The sequence below is a fragment of the Pseudopipra pipra genome, chromosome 3 (genome assembly GCF_036250125.1).
Source record: "Pseudopipra pipra isolate bDixPip1 chromosome 3, bDixPip1.hap1, whole genome shotgun sequence".
Taxonomy (NCBI): Eukaryota; Metazoa; Chordata; class Aves; order Passeriformes; family Pipridae; genus Pseudopipra; species Pseudopipra pipra.
This window is the reverse complement of record NC_087551.1, coordinates 21,097,598-21,115,918: the sequence shown is the minus strand read 5'-3', so window position 1 is coordinate 21,115,918 and position 18,321 is coordinate 21,097,598. Positions and strand designations below refer to the sequence as shown.

The 18,321-nt window shown below is 38.9% G+C and overlaps 1 protein-coding gene across 9 annotated transcripts in view; it reads right to left on the bottom strand.

Annotated features, from left to right (window-relative positions):
- The window catches only part of USH2A (usherin), a 385,399-nt gene extending 369,510 nt beyond the window's left edge, over positions 1-15,889 (bottom strand). For 3 of the 9 annotated variants that reach the window (XR_010428978.1, XM_064648234.1, XM_064648235.1), the window contains exons 1-3: positions 15,611-15,887; positions 14,387-15,066; positions 8,885-9,050 (exon numbers count right to left, since the gene is read on the bottom strand). Coding sequence is in view for 8 of the 9 variants with exons in the window: in XM_064648234.1 (XP_064504304.1) it covers positions 8,885-9,050; positions 14,387-14,871 (651 nt within the window). In the remaining variant the exon portion in view is untranslated. Of the gene's footprint in view, positions 1-8,884; positions 9,051-14,386; positions 15,067-15,460; positions 15,561-15,610 lie in introns of those variants that run through there. The other 6 variants (XM_064648229.1, XM_064648232.1, XM_064648233.1 and 3 more) reach the window with 4 other exon arrangements.
- Between the last annotated feature and the right edge of the window lie 2,432 nt (positions 15,890-18,321).

Genomic DNA, 18,321 nt, shown 5'->3' with positions numbered 1-18,321 from the left:
CATATGTGGAAGTCATTGCCACAAGACTGCAATGCCAAAATATAAATTATATATATGCCAATATATAAATTATAAGAAAAAGAACTAGACTATTAAAACAGGTCAGTCAGTGGCTATTCAATACAGTCTAGCTTAAGAAGCTTCAAAACCACTGATTGTCAGAAAATAGGTCAGCGATATATCTAAAAGAAAGCTGTGCCTGTGCATCTACTCTTCTTTCATACTTCAAGACAGACTATCTAGACAGACTGTCCAACCGACACAGCAGTCCTTAAATGATGCAAAAATTACAGCATTATTGAGCTGAGGCACTGGAATGAGATACAGGGACAGGAGGAGTTCCTCCTCATCTTTCATCCCAGAACCTTCTACCTTCTAGCCAAGCTGACAAGCTGTTCAGTGCCAGGAAATATTCTTTTCTTCCATGAGAAGATGATACATGTGAAGTCTTATCACAAGATGCCTCCTGTGGACTGCCACCACCACACATGGATTTTGTGTCATATGAGATCTACATGTGTCATTAATGTCACCCTCCATTTGCTGCATGCACAGATGTTAACATGAGATGTGAGAGAGTTTATACACAAATAATGGAGGTTCCACAAAGGACAATCTGAAAGTTTCATCTTCCATTTCTTGATCAGACTTCTGACTTAAGTCTGTCTTTAACCTACAAAAACCTGAAATGTAGCAATTACTTAAAAACAAAGAAGCAAATAAAATAAAACAAAAATCCAGGAAAAGCAGAAGCTGCTCTATTTGGCTGCGCTCATGAAGATTTTAGACTCATCAAAAAAAGTTTCAAGTATCTTGTGAAAACATTTAGCAACTAGCACGTCACAAAGAGGGAAGGACAATGGTTCACAATATCTGTGATCCATCTTTACTAGAAAAGACTTCGAAACCAGTTGCCAGTTTTCTGTTCACATGCCGTATGTTGTGCCAAAAACTACCTGACGGAGGACCTTCTGCCCACCTTGCAAATGGTATATTCTAAATGGTGATACTGCACTGTAAAACTACAAGTTTGGTCTCTCCAAAAGGGAATCGAATTCAAGCATATCAGCAGGGCTCTTCAGTAACACAGGACTCCAAATAGACAGAAGGCAAACCTGTATCAACAAGAACCCTTTCCATACGCAAAACTGATAAAGTAGATGTACCCTGTGAGTGTCATCCTAACGTTTTATACCAAGAGCTATATCAAGTACACAGAGACACTTCCAAACTCTCCAAGTTTCTCCCTACACAAACGTACAAGTGAAAGAGCATTCATCAGCTGCAGAATTGTTCCTAAAGTTCTACAAAGCAATACATATCTGAACCCACTCAAAATACATAAATATGTATTTAAGAGATTAGTTCAGAAGCAAGGGCTATCTAGTTAAAACATTGTTTATATACGTCCCAGTAGGACTCCATGTTTCTAGCACTCTTAAAATAGTTGATTCTAATGATCAGCTTAATTCACAGGACGTTGTTAAACAACACACAGCTCTTTCAGTTCTTCTAACTCCAGTTACACAATTTTTACTATTATTCTTAATATTGAATTTGAACACATAAAGAACACCTTTCCAAACATTCTCTCTAAGAAGTAGGCAAGCTACTTGCATTTGGTGTGACATACCTTTTAGATTAATATGCCACCACAATCTTAAATAACAATTATTTTTTTAAAGAATATACTTAAAATTACATTTTAACTTCAACTACACATGACAGACACAGATGTATTGCATATTATAATGGTCACAAGAATTTTGATTCCCAGCTATTAATTACCCTAAAAAAAGAAGTTGTGGTATGTTTAGGAAGACTCAAAGTTATTTCCTAATAAAACACCAAGACCACCCCTGCCCTGCCCCCCCTTTCTGGAGCAGCACAAACCATTATTTACCTCTACTTTACTCAATTTTATCTAATAAAATAAAAATTAAATTAAAAAAGCAAAAGCACACTAGATATCAAAAATACAACTCTAAGAACTGCGAGATGCTTAAAGATTTGAGACTAGGGGAAAAAATGAAGGCAAATCATTCTTAACATAGTGCTTTCATTATTAAAAATAGTTTAATTGGCTGTAGCATACTCTTGTATAAGGAAACAAACTGCTTGAAAAACAAATTGAAAATTGATGGTTTTCAAATCTTGTCTGAAACTCTCCAGATAAATCAGGCAAACCATTCAACACTACCTCCTCTCAACACTGGCTATACAAAGGCTTAATTCCATTCTTACCATGTATAACAGAGTCTGGGCAGACTTCAGTGGGATTTGCAATTGCAATTGAAAAAACACATTCACAACTTCCAGAATGTAGTCAAGATGGCATTGACAAAACCTGTATTTTTGCCATTCTCTGAAATTAAAATCTTGGCACAGATGAAGTTCCTTGTCTTGTATTCCCAGGCAGCTGTTAGACTATAAATTTAAATCTGCAAATGTATTCAAACTTATATTCAGGAAAGAAAGGAAGTAATTTAAGAGACACTATAAGTGAAGAGTAGATAGAGGCATCTAGGAAATATCTCAGTTTCCTAAGAAGCTGAAGCTACAACAACGGAGCTTTCAAATCAACACAGTCACCATCATAGCACCCATGGAACAGGAGGAAAAGAGGCAAAAATCACAGTAGGACTTCTGGACACAGGAGCAAAAAAAAGTTATAGTAACATCGGAGAACCCCAAGGCTGCAAGTTCAGCCTGGGTATCTGAATGGCCTAGTTTGGTCAGGGTTAGGGATGCTGAACCAGCTGCCAAGAGAGCACAGCTCATTGTGTCTATGAACAGTTCTCTAAACAGACACTCAAACACATTACAGACTGTAATGTGAGTTTTATTTCCGCTGTCTGGCAGGAGCATAGCACCAACCATATGGATAAGACTGCATCCTCCTAAATATTGTCAATACATAATTGCAATTAACAGACAAGAAGCTTCAATATGTAGAATTGATGCAAATTCTCCCCTCCCTTCTTAGGACTGACAAACTAATCCTAATAGATAGTAAGTGATGACTTCACACTTACTTTGAGATCAAAGTGATTTATTAAATTAAAATGCTGTCTTGCTGTCCCATGTCCTTACTAAACTTAGGGACTATATAGTTTAAAACACTTTGTATTTAGTAATACATACACAGGGAGTGTATAGAATAAATGTTTGCCTCCCTGCTTTTAAATCTCAGGATCTTTGCTTTTAAAATAAATTTTAAAGTATTCAAAAACTTGTGCAGAAAATAAAAGGATTTCACAAATTGAAAAGGACAAGTTTTCTCTTGATAGTCAAACAGTTATGATGTAAAGCGGTCTCATTAAATCATAAGTACTTTAACCTTTTCTTGAAAGAACTGGAAGATTTAAAGATTTATAAAGAAATTTTGCCTAAACTAGGAAATGACTCATATTTGACATGTATTGAAATGATAATGCTGATTTCAATAGGCACTCTAAGAGCATTTTCCTCCCAGGAGAGTAATTCAGTCACGGTTACCTCTCTGCATTTAGATTTTAAACTTACTTTCTAAAGCTTTTAATGTTCTATAGTCTGCCAAAACATGGCAGAGTTACACAGATATGATCAGGCAAAATAAAGGCTAGTAAAAAGACTATTTTTATAATTGCAGACACTAAATATGAAACCAAAACATCAATCTGACATGTTCTCAAAGAATCTCCTGTTTCAGCAGCCTTGGCTGTATCTGCAAATTCATGTTTAAATTCCACTCTTCTTAATTGGTTAAACAAATTCTGAAGTATCAAAGGGAAAGTGAAAGACTCTTAACAGTGGAAATGAAAAAGAAAATACACAATGGAGCTGCTGTTACGAAGTGGCATAAATCTGATTTTGGTTTCACTTTGCAGAGATAATAAGATACACAATTGGCCTTAATTATGTGTTGCTATGCTTTCAAATTTTTTATTTCTTTAAAAGTTAAGATTTTAAGACACCACTTTTTCTGAGGTTTCACTTCAGAGAATATATCAGATTCTTTTAAGTTAAGGCTATGTATCTTTTACTCCACTGTGTACCTTCAGAGTTTCTACTAATATACACCTAAAAATATACAGTGAAAAATATCATTAAATCAAGATGAAACACACAGAATGACCCTAAAACTTTCAGAAGCCTGAAGGACTTAATCCTCACCAACTGAAATCAACTAGAATAGCAGCAGTAATTTCAAAAAAACGGGATTCACAAATTCTGGTTGTATAAAAAAAACAAAACCAAAAACCACCAAACAAAATGGTTTGAAATTGCAAAATGAAAAAATAACTTACTTTACAAATCATAAGCAGTAGAAAATAAACGTAGACATCATTAGAGAACAGTAAGTCATATTAATCGAAGAGCAGGAAAATAATTGTCAAAATTCACTTCAACTTAGCTAAGCAGATCTTTTCAAACTTGATTTTTCTCAAATGTTTACTGGGTATAAAGAGCAAAGAAATGAATAGCCAATAGCTCTGTCAGCAATAGACTGCATACTAAGAGGACTGCAAAAACTATTAAAAAGTATGAAGTTAGTCTTAGACTGATACCATCTCGTCTCAAGTAGCTTTTTCAACAGTCCATTCCAAGATTATTAATGACTCATGTCCACCATCCTGCTGGCAGTGGCTGTCACAGTAATATTGCAGAGAAAAGGAATAAAAAGAAGAAAAATTCCATAGTCCACCCCGTAACTATGGATTGATACGAATTACCATCTCCTCCTACTTCAGCAATTCTCTAATGATTACCTACTACTTTGCATTTTGTAACACCAATTTTATTTCATGCCAGTTCCTCTAGTCTTTTTGGCCATGTCATTCTTTCTGTATGACATCTTACTATTCCTCTTTCTGATTATGTCTGTTACCAGCTAGTATTATTGGTGCACTCTTAATATTTCTCCCAAGATCATTAACAAAAATGTAACACAAGGCTGGTCCAAAAACATTCTCAAACAATTCAACAGGGTTTTTGCTTCCCCTCTCCCCAGGATTATAAGCAAGTTCCTTTGAGCAGTATCTATTGCCAACTCTTCCCATGAGCATTCCCTTTGACCCTACAACTTCTCATAGGTTGTCACATCAATGCTAAACTGAACTCCAGATAGAGGAAATCCGACACATTTACTTTGCTTGAAAATCAGCTTTCTCATCAAAAAAAAGCTAAGAGGTTAGACAGTGATGAGCTATCTATAGTAAATCCATGCTGCATTTTATCCCCTTTTTCATTTAGCTCCACATCTTTATCTATTTCTTCAAAGATCTTTTCTAAATCCTCATATGCCACTGTGTCAAGACAAATAGGTCTGCATTGCCAAAATCCATTTTCCTTCCTCTTGATACAGGCTTTGGCTGGGATGGAGTTAAATTTTTTCACAACACCCTGGATGGTGCTGTGTTCCAATTTTGTGGCTAAAACAGTATTGATAAAACTCTAATATTTTAGTTATTGCTGAAGAGAGATTGCCCAGTGTCAAGCCTTTCTCTTTTCCCACGTTGACTCCCCATCCCACTTCAGCAGTAAGCCAGGCTTGGGCCAAGAAAGTAGGAAGGGAGACAGCTGGGACAAAGGGATATTCCATACTGTATAATCTCATGCTTAGCAATAAAAATTGAGGTAGAAGAAGGATTTTACTTCCAAGGTGGCCTGCTGCTAAGAAATTGGCTGGGCAGTGGTCTGCTTGTGGGAGGTGGTGAGTGATTGCCTTAACACCGTTTCTTCCCTCCCAGACTCTTTTCCTTCATGAGTTTTTCCTCACTTTTGCTATTGCTATTGTCTCCCCTGTTCCATTGGCAGAGGTGACGAGGGCCCAGGTGCATGGCTGCTGGCTGGCATCAATGCATGACACTCTTTCTAAATATAAGCATTACAGCTGCACCTCTGACTTTGTAGATTTACAGAGAGTATCTCTTTGTCAAAGAATTTTATGTACCAGTTCTTTTGTAATTTTTGGACAATGACCATCTGATTGCAGCTGCACATACACAATAACCTTGCAAATTCATAATTCTACCTCTTTATGATCACTTCTGTTTCCATATATTAATTTCTGTTACCCAGACTGGGTTTGCTCTGTGACTTTTGGTATTAAAAACAGAAGTAAAGTATTTATTTATTCTGGGGACCTTATTCAAATCATCCTTAATCTCAAGTACACTTCCACTATACATAGAACTTTTTACCATTTGACAGTTTAATTCAGATCAACGTCTTTACAATTCTAGTTCTGTTCCTATTCCTACACAGCATTCTCTGTGAATTTGCTTTCCCATTTCCCAGTGCTCACACACTCTGCCATCTTTAACTGCAGAGATGCTTATTTACTCAGATAAGCCTGGAGACTACATATCCATTTTTTCACTTTAAGGGCAGAAATTTCTCTTAATTATATTCTATTAATTTTTAACAACCTCCAGGTGTTTTTTTCCATTCAATTTTTTTTCCATTCTGGACTCCATAGCTTACCTTGTTTTATTAAAATAGTTCTATTTGTTTGTTCTCTTTGAAACCCAAAAGTGTACTTAAAGAACCAAAGAACTGTTTATTCTTCTATTTCATCTGACTTTAGTTATGAATGCTCATCATTATTCTTGAGACCTACATCTCTGATAATGCCCTCATCACTTAACAAAGCTGGTATATCCAGACTTTCTGCTTCAGCAGGTACTTGATGAAGAAACCTTTCATGCAGAACATACAGGAATGTTTGGGCCCTGCTTTTGTTAGTAGAACTTAAATTTCCCAGCTATGAACTGGAAAATAAGTCTCTGCAATGACACAGTTCTTAATAGTAGTTGCCTCTAATGAATTACACATCTAAATACAAACCCAAGGATTTAAATTCCTAGATTACCTCAGTAGAATTAATTTACTAGCTTTCTCTTTCCCTAGAATTATTTTATTCCAAAGAAATTATTTTCAATCTCTGCTATCCTTTCTTCTTTCCTTCCCTCTTATCATTTAATTACTATTTGGTGCTATTCCACCATTTAGCATTCACTGTCATCATTCCTGAGTAGGCATATGCACTTACACCTGAATTCCAAACATATCTGCAATCCTACCACATTTTTCCTCTCTCTAAATTCACTTTCACATCTGTAACCAATACTTCACACTCCTCCATCACAGTGTCTGTAGCCCAGCATCTATGTACAAATAGTTCAGTTTTTCTCACAGACCACGGTAACTCCCTTGTTTGCAGGCCCCCAACTCCTACTGACTGTTTGGCTTGGAGACCTTTGGCCTGAATCAGTATCATACATATCATTATCACATACCACTACTGTCTGAAGACACAGACACTTCCATATGTGTGTTACTTTTGAGTATATTTGTATGGTCTCTCTCATATTCTCATTTTGCGTTTATATCTCCATTTACAATGGACAGCTACTAAAAGAAAAACAATACAAAAAAACCCCCAAACCTTTGCCTAAAGTTTCATAGCCAGTCCTAGGGATAAATGGATCATGCTGCAGCCACTATCACCTTTAATGGAAAGCTGAATCCTACAATACCACAAAGCACAGACCATAAGGTTCTACCATGAGCTCAGAAACTTAGAAAAGGTATTAAGCCTGCAGTTCCTTTAAGGCTCTAGAAGCTATGCCTCTTTACTCCTGCTATGAATTGAACAACCTTCCTCAAAGAAACAAAGGACCAGATTCTACAGGGTGCTTCAGGTTTCTTTGCAATATAATTCAAGATATATGTGTGTCTTTAACCAACCCTTTCACTCCTCACTTGGCTATCCCAGGCTTTAGCAATTTCTGAGGCTAGTACAAAATGCAGCTGACAGCAACAGCAGTAATATAGCACCCTTGAGTGTTTGAAGTGTAAAGTTCATTAGTTCTACTTTAAGGTCACTCTTTTAATCCAACAGCCCAAACCTTATTCGCACTACCATGCTGTTACCCTGGAAAAAAGAAAACTGCAAAAAAATAAAGACATCAGCTTAGATACCTCTTACAAGTGACAAGATCAGCACTAAAAATCCAAATCACAGTCAATACCTTTTAGCAAGTTTCAAGAAAGCAGCAAAACTATTCTTGATTGTGCTGCAGACCAAATGAAATTTAATAGAACGGATAAAGGAAATGAAGGAAGGAGAAGATAAACATTTCAATACCTGATAATTGTGTTTTATAATTATTAGTTGAACTTGGCTTACAAATAGAATTTACTAGGGTGTCTTTTGGGAATTACAAGACATGCAAACAACTGAATTTTAATTTATTCTGTGTTTGTTTACTGATTTTGGTACATACAGTCTAAATTTTAACAAACTCAATTTTGCTTTATCCTCAGTGGATATTTGTACACTTATTAAAAAGTTATGTCAACAGAAGACTCTTAGAACACAGGGATTGTGCTCTAACAATTCTGAACCATATTTTTAAAATAAGAGGTAATAGCTCTGTCACTTATTACTTTGGCAGATCCTGCACAAACTCACACATTTACTTACGTGCATTGTAAGAATATTTTAAAATTAAATGGGACACACCTCTGTAAGATAAGTAAATTAGCACGCATAGATCAAGATGACTTTCTCTTTTTTAGGAAATAATCTGAGACCCAAGACTAATTGGTAATGTTAGATATAAGTAGTTTTTCTTCATCTCACATACTCATGTTCTTAAAGGTGATAATTTTCAGCCCTGTTCAGTCTACCCATTGAGAAGAATGGGAACAGCATTTCTTTCCAGTGCTAAATCAGCAATTGCCTCAAAATGAGCTCTCAAATTAAGATTCTTACCTACAAGACTCAAGAGTTATCATTTACATCCCCCAATTTATTCTTTTATATTTATAGTTATACCATTCTCACACAAATATTGTATTTCAACAAATATTAAATAGTTTTTATTTTACTCACCTGCACACTAAGATGAATCCATTTCTTCACAAGAATTCTCCCCAGTGTCATTACTTTTATTGGTGGCTGCAAACCATTTACTGTGTGATAATAAAACATGGTCTCTTTCTCAGAGATTGTGAGTTTGAACACAGTCTGCCCATCAATAGCCTTTTCTATCACACACCTTTGGAAATAACCAAGAAAAACAACATAAGGTCAGAGGCACACACATATACACATTCTTGCCAAGGTGCTATCCTGTAAAGTGATGCTAACCTGAATGTATTAAAATAAACATTAAAAATACAGCTCTTGAGAAGATGCTCAGTGACAGTGAAAGTCACAGGATGTACTAAGTGTAAAAGAACTTTAGCAAAGATAGCTTCTGTCTTCATCTGTAAGGTTTTTGGGTATTTGGGGGTTTTGGTGGGGGTTTTTTGGTTAGTTGATTGGTTTGGGGTTTTTTTCACGTGTAGTGTGTCCAACCCCAGTTCACTTGGGGGTGGAGGAGGGGTCCACTCTGTCTCCTTTCTTCACGTTCCATTACAGAAACCACAATGACTGGCAAGCATTGTGCAGGTCTCTGCTGCACTCTTCATACAAAGCTGTACAACTCAGCACATCATGTGGAGGCACTTAAATTTTCCTTAGTCTAACTAGACAAATGTAATGTAACCACAAAAAGCAGTACAAATTACATGCTTTGGAAATAAGTCTTCCATCTTTCCACCAAATCTGTCCAGGTAAGGTAGCAATGACACCAGCTTACCTTACACTCTCCCTTTAGCACAGCCTTTCTTTAACCTGAGAAACTAGAGCAAGGCAAGGAGGATATCCAGCCACTCATTAGGAGTTCCCACACACACACAAAGAATTTCCATCAAAAGCAAATGCAACAATGACATGTAAGGTACAAAGAATATCATCCACAGCAACCCATTTTGCATTTCTAGCTCCTGAAATGTTTTTGCCAATCGAATCACCATGATGTCAATGGTCCTGAGAAAGCATAGGCTATATATACTTGTGAAATAACTATGTATTTTATTAAGGTAATCATCAGTACAAGAAAAATTATAAAGTTCTACCCTTCCTATTTCAGCTGCTTGAGAAATACAGCCCTCAATTTACTGACCCAGGAAAGGTCAAATATTTTAACAGTTACACCAGACTAAATTAGTGCACTAAGTCACAAGAGAGAAGCATATAAAATTTGTATGAGATTGGGATTTACTTAGACATATTTCAGGGGGGAAAAATAAAACCAAAAAACCTCCTAGCACCTACTGATAAGGGTCTTCATCTACCTTGCATTTATAAAAGTATCAAAAAGGCTGTTTTTTTGATACTGCCATTATTCATTAATTCACCTTTAAATCCAAGAGAAAAATTAATTCATCTTAACTGTTACTATTTTAGCCTGCTGGAATGTTGTCAACGAAACACCTTGCAAAATGCAGACTTCTGTTTTCCCAACCTTACTAAAACCACATTTCTTAATAAATTGTCCACTGGTCTTTTCAATATTTTGTTTGCTTGTAAACATGCTAGTTTTGTTAGATAATAAATGTGAAGGAAGGCTCAGCTAAGTAGCAAAATATTTAGGAACTGGATTTACCCAGTTCCTGGATAAACAATAATTGGATAATCCAGGTTTTTGTTTATTTTAGTTATCTAAAACAAACATCCCCACATTGTTTTTATCCCCTAAGGTGTCATGACTTTAAGAAGGGAAGCGACCTTGATGTACATCACTTTGAAAACTAGAAAGAACAAATGTGAATTGTGACTTACTAGTAAAAGAGGAAAACCAAGAGGGAGAGAAGAGGGAAGGAAAAACAAAAAAAAAAGAAAAAAAGAAAAAAGAAAAAACTAAACTAGTGCTAACATAGGTGAAATAGGCAGAAGCATAACTTCTGACTCTGAGCACGATTTTCCATTCCAGCCATGATTATAGAGAGAAGCCACTGTTCTTTGTGAAGTTTTCAACTTCTGGTAACCTGCAGTCCCACAGAGCCAATTCCTAACTACATATATCTCAGTGGTGGGTTTGGATAAGAAAAAAGCAAATAACACAAATCTGCTCAGTCAGCTTTCAAAGAGAAAAATATTTTACAGAATCTAACATGGCTGCACCGGTGATACCCACTCATCAACTGGAGCACCTGCAAATGGGAACATCTGCACCGTTTTAAATCAGATGAATGGTATCTTAAGGCAAATCCCCCTTCAAGTCTAATTCCCAATGTAAAACATCTAAATGGATACAAAGTAATAGGATATTATTTTAGTCCCTTGGATAAATAAAGTTAAAAAATATATGTGCTACCCACTTCACAATCGCGCAATTCCTGCTGATCTTTTTGCATGTAATCAGGGTCTAATCTTATTTCTCACCCACCTCCAGTGTCTCCTGGTCATCTAACTTCCAGTTACTCCAGTTCACACTACATTGATATAAGCTGCCTGTAATGATTACTCATACATGCTAAGCTTCTACTCATATTCTCATCCTATTCCATTGTGAAGGGTTATCATCATATACAGTTTCCTATATTTTGCTAAGGCTTACATACACACTACACACAGGCTTACTGAAAGCAATTATATTAACTGATGGGTACATGCAGCAAGAGAGGAAGCACGAGGAAAGAGTGAAATTCAGGGGCAAGAACTCTGCTCACTTACTGCACTTACTGCCTAAAGGGAAAGCAAATTTAAACACTGGAGTACAAATGTCAGTGCTTTCTCACTGTTCTCTTGCTTCTCTTCAATATTTCCAGTATGCAATGACTTAAAAGCATGCCTACAATTATCTCTACTATACATCTTAGAAGAACACTAGGGCTTCAAATAAATCCACAAAATCAGTCAGGTGACTTTCCTCTCTTTTTGTAGCAAAGTGTATTCTTTTCAGATTCACATAAGAAAAGCTGGTCTATGAAACTGATGAAGAAAATTCTTGGTGTCTCTGCTTATCCACATATATTTCATCACAGTCTTTAAAGAGCCTTCAGACCTTGGATCCTCACATCTCTCTCTCATTTCAACTAGCACAGTAACTTCTAACAGAAAAAATCCTGCTATTCTCTTACATGGGTACATGCATAACGGAAATGTCACAGGATGTAGTGGGATACTATGCAGCAACACTCCCAGCTTCTTTCCTAAACACACTCTCACAGCCAGACCACATAAAATTTAGCATAAAAACACACTAGTATGGCATGTCCAAAACACATGGGTCTGCTGTACCTGATGTAAGAGCATTTTGCTAGTAAAAAAAAAATAGCTTGTTAAACTTTCAATTATTTTACTAGTAAAATGAGTGGCTAGTTCTGGCTGATCTTCCTAGTCCTTTGGTGGTAGCACACAAACTTTGTTAGAATGCATCCCAGTTCCGTGAAGTTCCTCTGCTGTGATAATGGAGTTTAAAAGGTCTCATGAATGACATGTAACAGGGACAATTCCCCACCAGAGACTGTAAAATGTAGGACAACTGGTAAGTCAAACTCCATCTGCCAACCTGAAGGATTCACTAAACCAATAATAAAAGGGAAAGCATCTTAGTTTGCTGGCAAATTATTTCTCGTTTGTAAGATGCCTTCTGAGTCAAGCTTCAGTGGCTACACATGTACAACTACTGTTCCACCACAACTGGAGCTCTGCATTCTTTTTATGAAGAAAGAAAAAATTAACACACTTCTTTCTGTGAACAGTGGGAAAAAAAGCATGTGGACAGTGACATATCATCCTGACCACTGGAAAAACTGTTGTCCAACTTCAATTTCCAGGCCTGAGCTTCACCACTGTCATTTCTACATGTTGAGTAGCAGCAATCTCACAAGGTAGAAGAATGAAGTCATCTATTACAAATATTGAATAAAAACATTTAAATTTTAAAGTGATCTATAAAACCCACTGAACAGGAATATGTATATTGTGTAGTTATTAAAACAGTAGCAATTGAAAGTTAATCTTTTACACTATTCCATGGATTTATCAGTCATCCTAGAGGTCTGGTTTTCTTCACAGAACTTAATCATTTGAACCTAAGGACATAACATTTCATTGTTTTAGGCTCCATGCATCAAAAGCCTATGCCACTGACAAAGAAGTTTCACAGATCTCACTCAATACGTCACTGCAACACCTTGCTTGGAAATTAGCAGCACATTTCTGCTTCAAGTTAGGCATGTGCTCTGCTGAACAAGACTCTGATATGCCCACATGTGTGTGAACATGAACTCATGGCATAGGACATGAGGAATGGACTCTCTGACATAAAAGATTCAACCATTACTTAGAAAATGCTGTCTGTAAAAAACCAAAGGCCAAAGCTGCAGAGACGCCTTTCAACATACCGCCGTCTGAGCTGATCTAACTTAAACTCTAACTCAGTTTTGCTCTGCAGATCTCATTCATTTCCCCTACATAGCCAAAAATTCTATAGTTAGGTTGAATTTTTTTAAAAGTTAATTATCATTGCATAAAACAGACTATAATTTTACACTACAAATTCAGGTATTTCTGTTGTCTCTGATGATTTTCATACTCCTAGACAAGTTACTATTTCCCAGCAACATGAAAAATAAGTATCAAGAATGCCTCAGAGCATATTACTAGCTTCATTCTAAGAATAAATTAGGAACACAAGTACAAAAACATTTGTGACATATACTCTGAAGGAGCATACTATACTTTTTGTGCGCTTTATTTTTTAAAGAGGATCTGCATAGCAAAGGTAAGAAAGAGTAGGATGCCTCTGCATTTTGTGATAGCTGAAGGGAACCTTTTTTGCAGGATCTGGGATGCGTTTTTCAAAAAGCAGGTTTTTCACTACAGTAAGGCCCAGTCAAGCCCAGTCAAGCCCAATATAACAGCAATATTTCCTAAAAATGTAACATGTAAGCAAACAGGAGAGGGAGCACACTTAGCCACCTTTATTTTGTGAACACCTAGTGAAACTTCACTAGCAGTTTGAATAGTGGTATCGTTTGTTAAAGTAGCAGCACAATCTCTCGGTCAGGCAGCATTCCTCAGACCTTCCAGAAAAACTATGACCTTTTTTCTATGGCTCTTCAATATTCATTTGTGTGGCTTTCCTTGTTTGTTTTTAAGACATAAACTTGTAGTGGAAGATTCCTTATGTTTTAGATAATTTTTTTTCCATCATGAAAGCAGCAACAGCACAACCCTCTGACAACATAATTTTCTAGCAGCTTTTAGAAGGAATGTGAATTAGAAATACAAATTTCTATTTTTGAGAATAGATCTGTACCTTAGGTATGAACAGTTCCCACTGAAAGCAATTGGACTATCATCTGAGTCAATGCCACTGAAACTGAAGCTACTTGTCTTGACATCTGTGAAGACCCCAACCTAAATACAGCTTTAAAAACGTCACAGTTTCTCACCGCAACCTTTAAAATTTTAAATAGCTTGCTTATAATGACTGTGACTACAACGATCAATTTTTTTAAGAGCACCAGGAAAGTAAACACCTTCAATACTACTTACATTACACCTTCTTGCTCAGGTTTCAACCATACAGTTAACGTAAATGAAGCTGCAAGCCTTGGAAAACGGGGAGTAGAAAAGCAATCCTTGTGATTATGAAAAATAAAACTGGAAGCATTGCTGAAAGACCCTGGATGCAAGTCCCTTTTGTCCTCTGTGATGCAGGTACCAAGGCCTTCTGAAAGAAGTGGTTTGTAGGATGAAGGGGACGACCTGTATGGACATTCCTGAACACAAAACCTCTGGGTGCACGATATAATACTTTGAACAGCTACTGAGCTATGACAAAAAGTACTTCGGTCTGGCAGCCCACAAGTGGCTTGAGTTGGCACAATTGACACGTTCTTGAAAGCTCCCACATTTTCAAGCCTAGGGAAATGTCCCTGAGAGCTGACCAACACAAAGGAGTCATAATAAGTTAAGATTAATGTTTCAATAGCATGAAACAAGAAACGACACCTCAAGGAAAGAGCCCGGCAATTCATGTTTACAAAAAAGCTCCTCCTGATTAAAGCATTTGTAAATAAATAATGATGTCCATGTCGGTAGCAATGTCCTCAGGTGGTGTGCTTTAAGAGTTTATGCAGCATTTCATCCTCAAAACGCTCGTGCAAGGGCTCAGTCGCAAGGGACCTCTATGTCTTCTGGCCAGCAAAATGCACGTGGGTGACAGCCAGGATCTGCAAACCATAGAAAAGAGACACAGTGCGTAGGAGGAACATGCTCTTTTGCACCAACAGAGGTGATACCCTGCTAGGGATTTTAAGGGTTTGAATTCTTCTCCTAAACTGCGGCCAGCAGGCCCACCTGCAAACCTTTGCTGGCTACGCCTGAGACATCTGTGAGCCAGGGCTCGGGATTAAGCCGAGTCGAGGGCGCACACGCTCATGGCCGAGCGCAGATTATCCCGGATCCGTCGCGTCACACAAGGCCGACACTCGGCTTTGCGTGTCAGGGCGAGGAGCACGGGACACGGCAGCTCACCGGGGCACGCCACTGCGGCCTCCTAAAGTCTTTCCTGAGGGTTTCGAGCGAGTTGGTTGGACCTCACGCTCGCATCCCCCCGGCGCTTACCTCAGCCTCGCACCGCTCCTTGGGAGCTGCCGGGCGCCGTCCCCACCGCGCTATTTCGGGACACCCCCCTGTTCCCCAGGGGTGCCGGCGAGCGGGAGCTGCGGCCGGACCCTCTCCGGCCGTGTTATCTGTCGTCCCCTCGTGCCTTACCCCGCCGCCCACCTCACGCCGCCTGCTCCTCTCAGCGCTCGGCAAAGCTGATTAAAAAAACCACGTTCCCCATCTGTCCCGTGTGGAGCTTTTCTAACAGCGAGCGCCTGCGCTGGGGCGCACGGGCGGGCCGGGCCGGGCCGGGCCGAGGCCAGGGCCGGGGCCAGGGCCAGGGCAGGCGCAGGACGATGGATGAGTTGATGCACCGCCGCTCACGGCGCCCGGGAGCGGAGCGGAGCGGGTCGGGCCGGCGGCGCCCGGCGCTCCCCGCGGCAACGCCACCGCCGTCGCCCGGCAACGCCGCGGCCCCGCCCCGCCCCCGCCGCGCTTTAAAGCGGCCGCGGCGGCAGCGCAGGGCATCTCCCCGCGGGACATCTCCCCGCGGGACGTCAGCCCGGGAAGGGACCGCGGGGAACACCGCTGTGACGCGCTGGAATGAGGGTGGGGGTTTGGAGTCAGAGGAGCACGGACCAGAGCAGGGCTCTGCCGCGCGGCGCTTTCCCCAGCAGCATAAGCGCGATGAAGATACACGGATCTTCAGGCGCGTTTCCGTGAACCGCGTTTCTCCTTTTGGTACAAACAAGCTGCGAAGCTTGTCGTCAGTGAGCTGAGGGTGAGCTACAGCGGGTTGTTTACGTGTGTTTCTGGACAGAGAAGCACCAATTAATACGTCCCCCGAAGGTATATGAAGCATCTGTAAATTTTATCTTTATTGTGGAAGTTGCATGAGCTGCAATCTGGCTGGTATCTCTCCCTGTAATTTAGTTGAAAATGCCTCCAGTAACTTGTTACCTTTGCATGTTTGGACTTTTACTGGCTCCACAGTGACAAAATTCTTTGGCAACATATACAACTGCTAAGAAATCATCCTCTGTCATAACTATTAATGCATTTTAACAAGCCCTTCATGCCATATCAAACAAGCTCCTTGACCATTCCTGGAACATCTTTGCTTTAATACAGATTGTTTTCCTAAGGTCATAAAAGATAAATAGTAATTCCTGCTGAAGTGTTATCAGTCACTTTGCAGTGTTTTCATGTTCTGGTAGTCATTCAGCCATAGCTCTGTTGTCAAAATTACATGCCCTAAAATATTCAAATATAAAGAACTTTGTTTACCACAGAAGGGCTGGGAGGGAAACATTTGTCTAAGGCATGATGCAACAACTCAGCCCATAAAGCATTTCTGGATAAATACAGTTAGACCATGTGCTACCACGGTACCATCAACAGTGCGATGGTCAGAGCTTCTGCACATCAAGAACAAACCAGGTCTTACGGAACACACTGGAGAGAGAACAGACAGAAAACAACATAGTAATAAAATCTCAGATATTTAATACCATCTCAGGACATCAAACAATGGGAACAACTGTAAGTCATGGAGCATGCACCTGACAAAGGTGGGAACTTGCCAAGTGGCCAAGGACACCAGACTGACTTGTGTGTATTTCTTGGTATTCCTGAAATATTAAAAAAATCAGGTTTGGCTCTGTCCCACCCCTTTCCAGCAACTGGCAAGGCTTGCTCCAAGATTCCTTGCAGGTCTACAGGTGTCAAGAAAGGAATTCAGGGTACATGCACCAAAAGAATGCACTTTCTGTTATATTCTGCAAATACTTGACCACCTCCCAAGTAGACTGTAGCATCTTTCAATAGTGCTCACTTTGGGAAAATGGCCCTGACTCATGTTATACTCTCTATTCCCAAAACTAACCAGCAGAGGTCAAAATTTTCCCTTTTGCATATTTCATCCAAATGCAAAGACAGTAGTACAAACCTTGCAAAACCACATTGCAGGCCAAAAGCACAATTAGCCAGGTCAAGGATCACTACCAGGAGTATAATGAATAAACCACCTGAAGGTTAAAAGATGAGAAATCATCCTAAGGCAAACCAGAGAGTAATTTTGCAGGAAACATGGGTCCTGTTCAGAAGAGTGTTTTGAAGGCCCTTTAATGTACATATATGAAAACAGGGAATCCTACCAGGCAAGAAAGCATGCTAGTGTTATGCAATCAATCCTCATGAAGAATTCATTATGCCTATTTAACAGAATTAAAATTATGGTACAAGGAAAGTGACCTAATTCGAGTGCTTCAAGCTTTTAGTTACAACTGCTCGTCTCACCAGAAAAGAAAGCCTTCATTAGACACTGGGGTGCTCTAAGAAACATCAATGCCATTGGAGGATCTGACCTGCATCAGAAAGTTGTGACATAACTGGGCGCCTGAACCTGATTCAACGCTGGATCCATGACAGATCGCATCATCTGAAAAAAAGCTTTCCATAGCAGCTCTTTTCTTAACTCATGGATAGCAGTCTCAGGACACACTGAGGCTCTAGGAGGTCAGGACAGGTTGCTAGGGAAAAAGAATCATAAAGCTTAGTTTGTTGTACAGCAGTCTCTACCTTGACTAAAAAATTTTGAAGCCCACATGTCTAAAAGTTGAATACTCTGAAGCAAAAATTTTATATGAGAAGTCATCTTTCGAAAATCAAGTTATAAGCCCTGAAAAAATACCTATTTGCACATGCTCAGTGGATCATCTTATTGGAGATGGCAAAACCATAGGGACCAATTAAAGCTTGTCTTGTATGCAAACTAACGCAACCATTGCCAAACTTCGATGATCATGAAGGATGAAGGAAAAAAAAAAAAAGAAGGATAATTAAGGGAATGCAACAACGCATTTACTCAAAACTTCAAT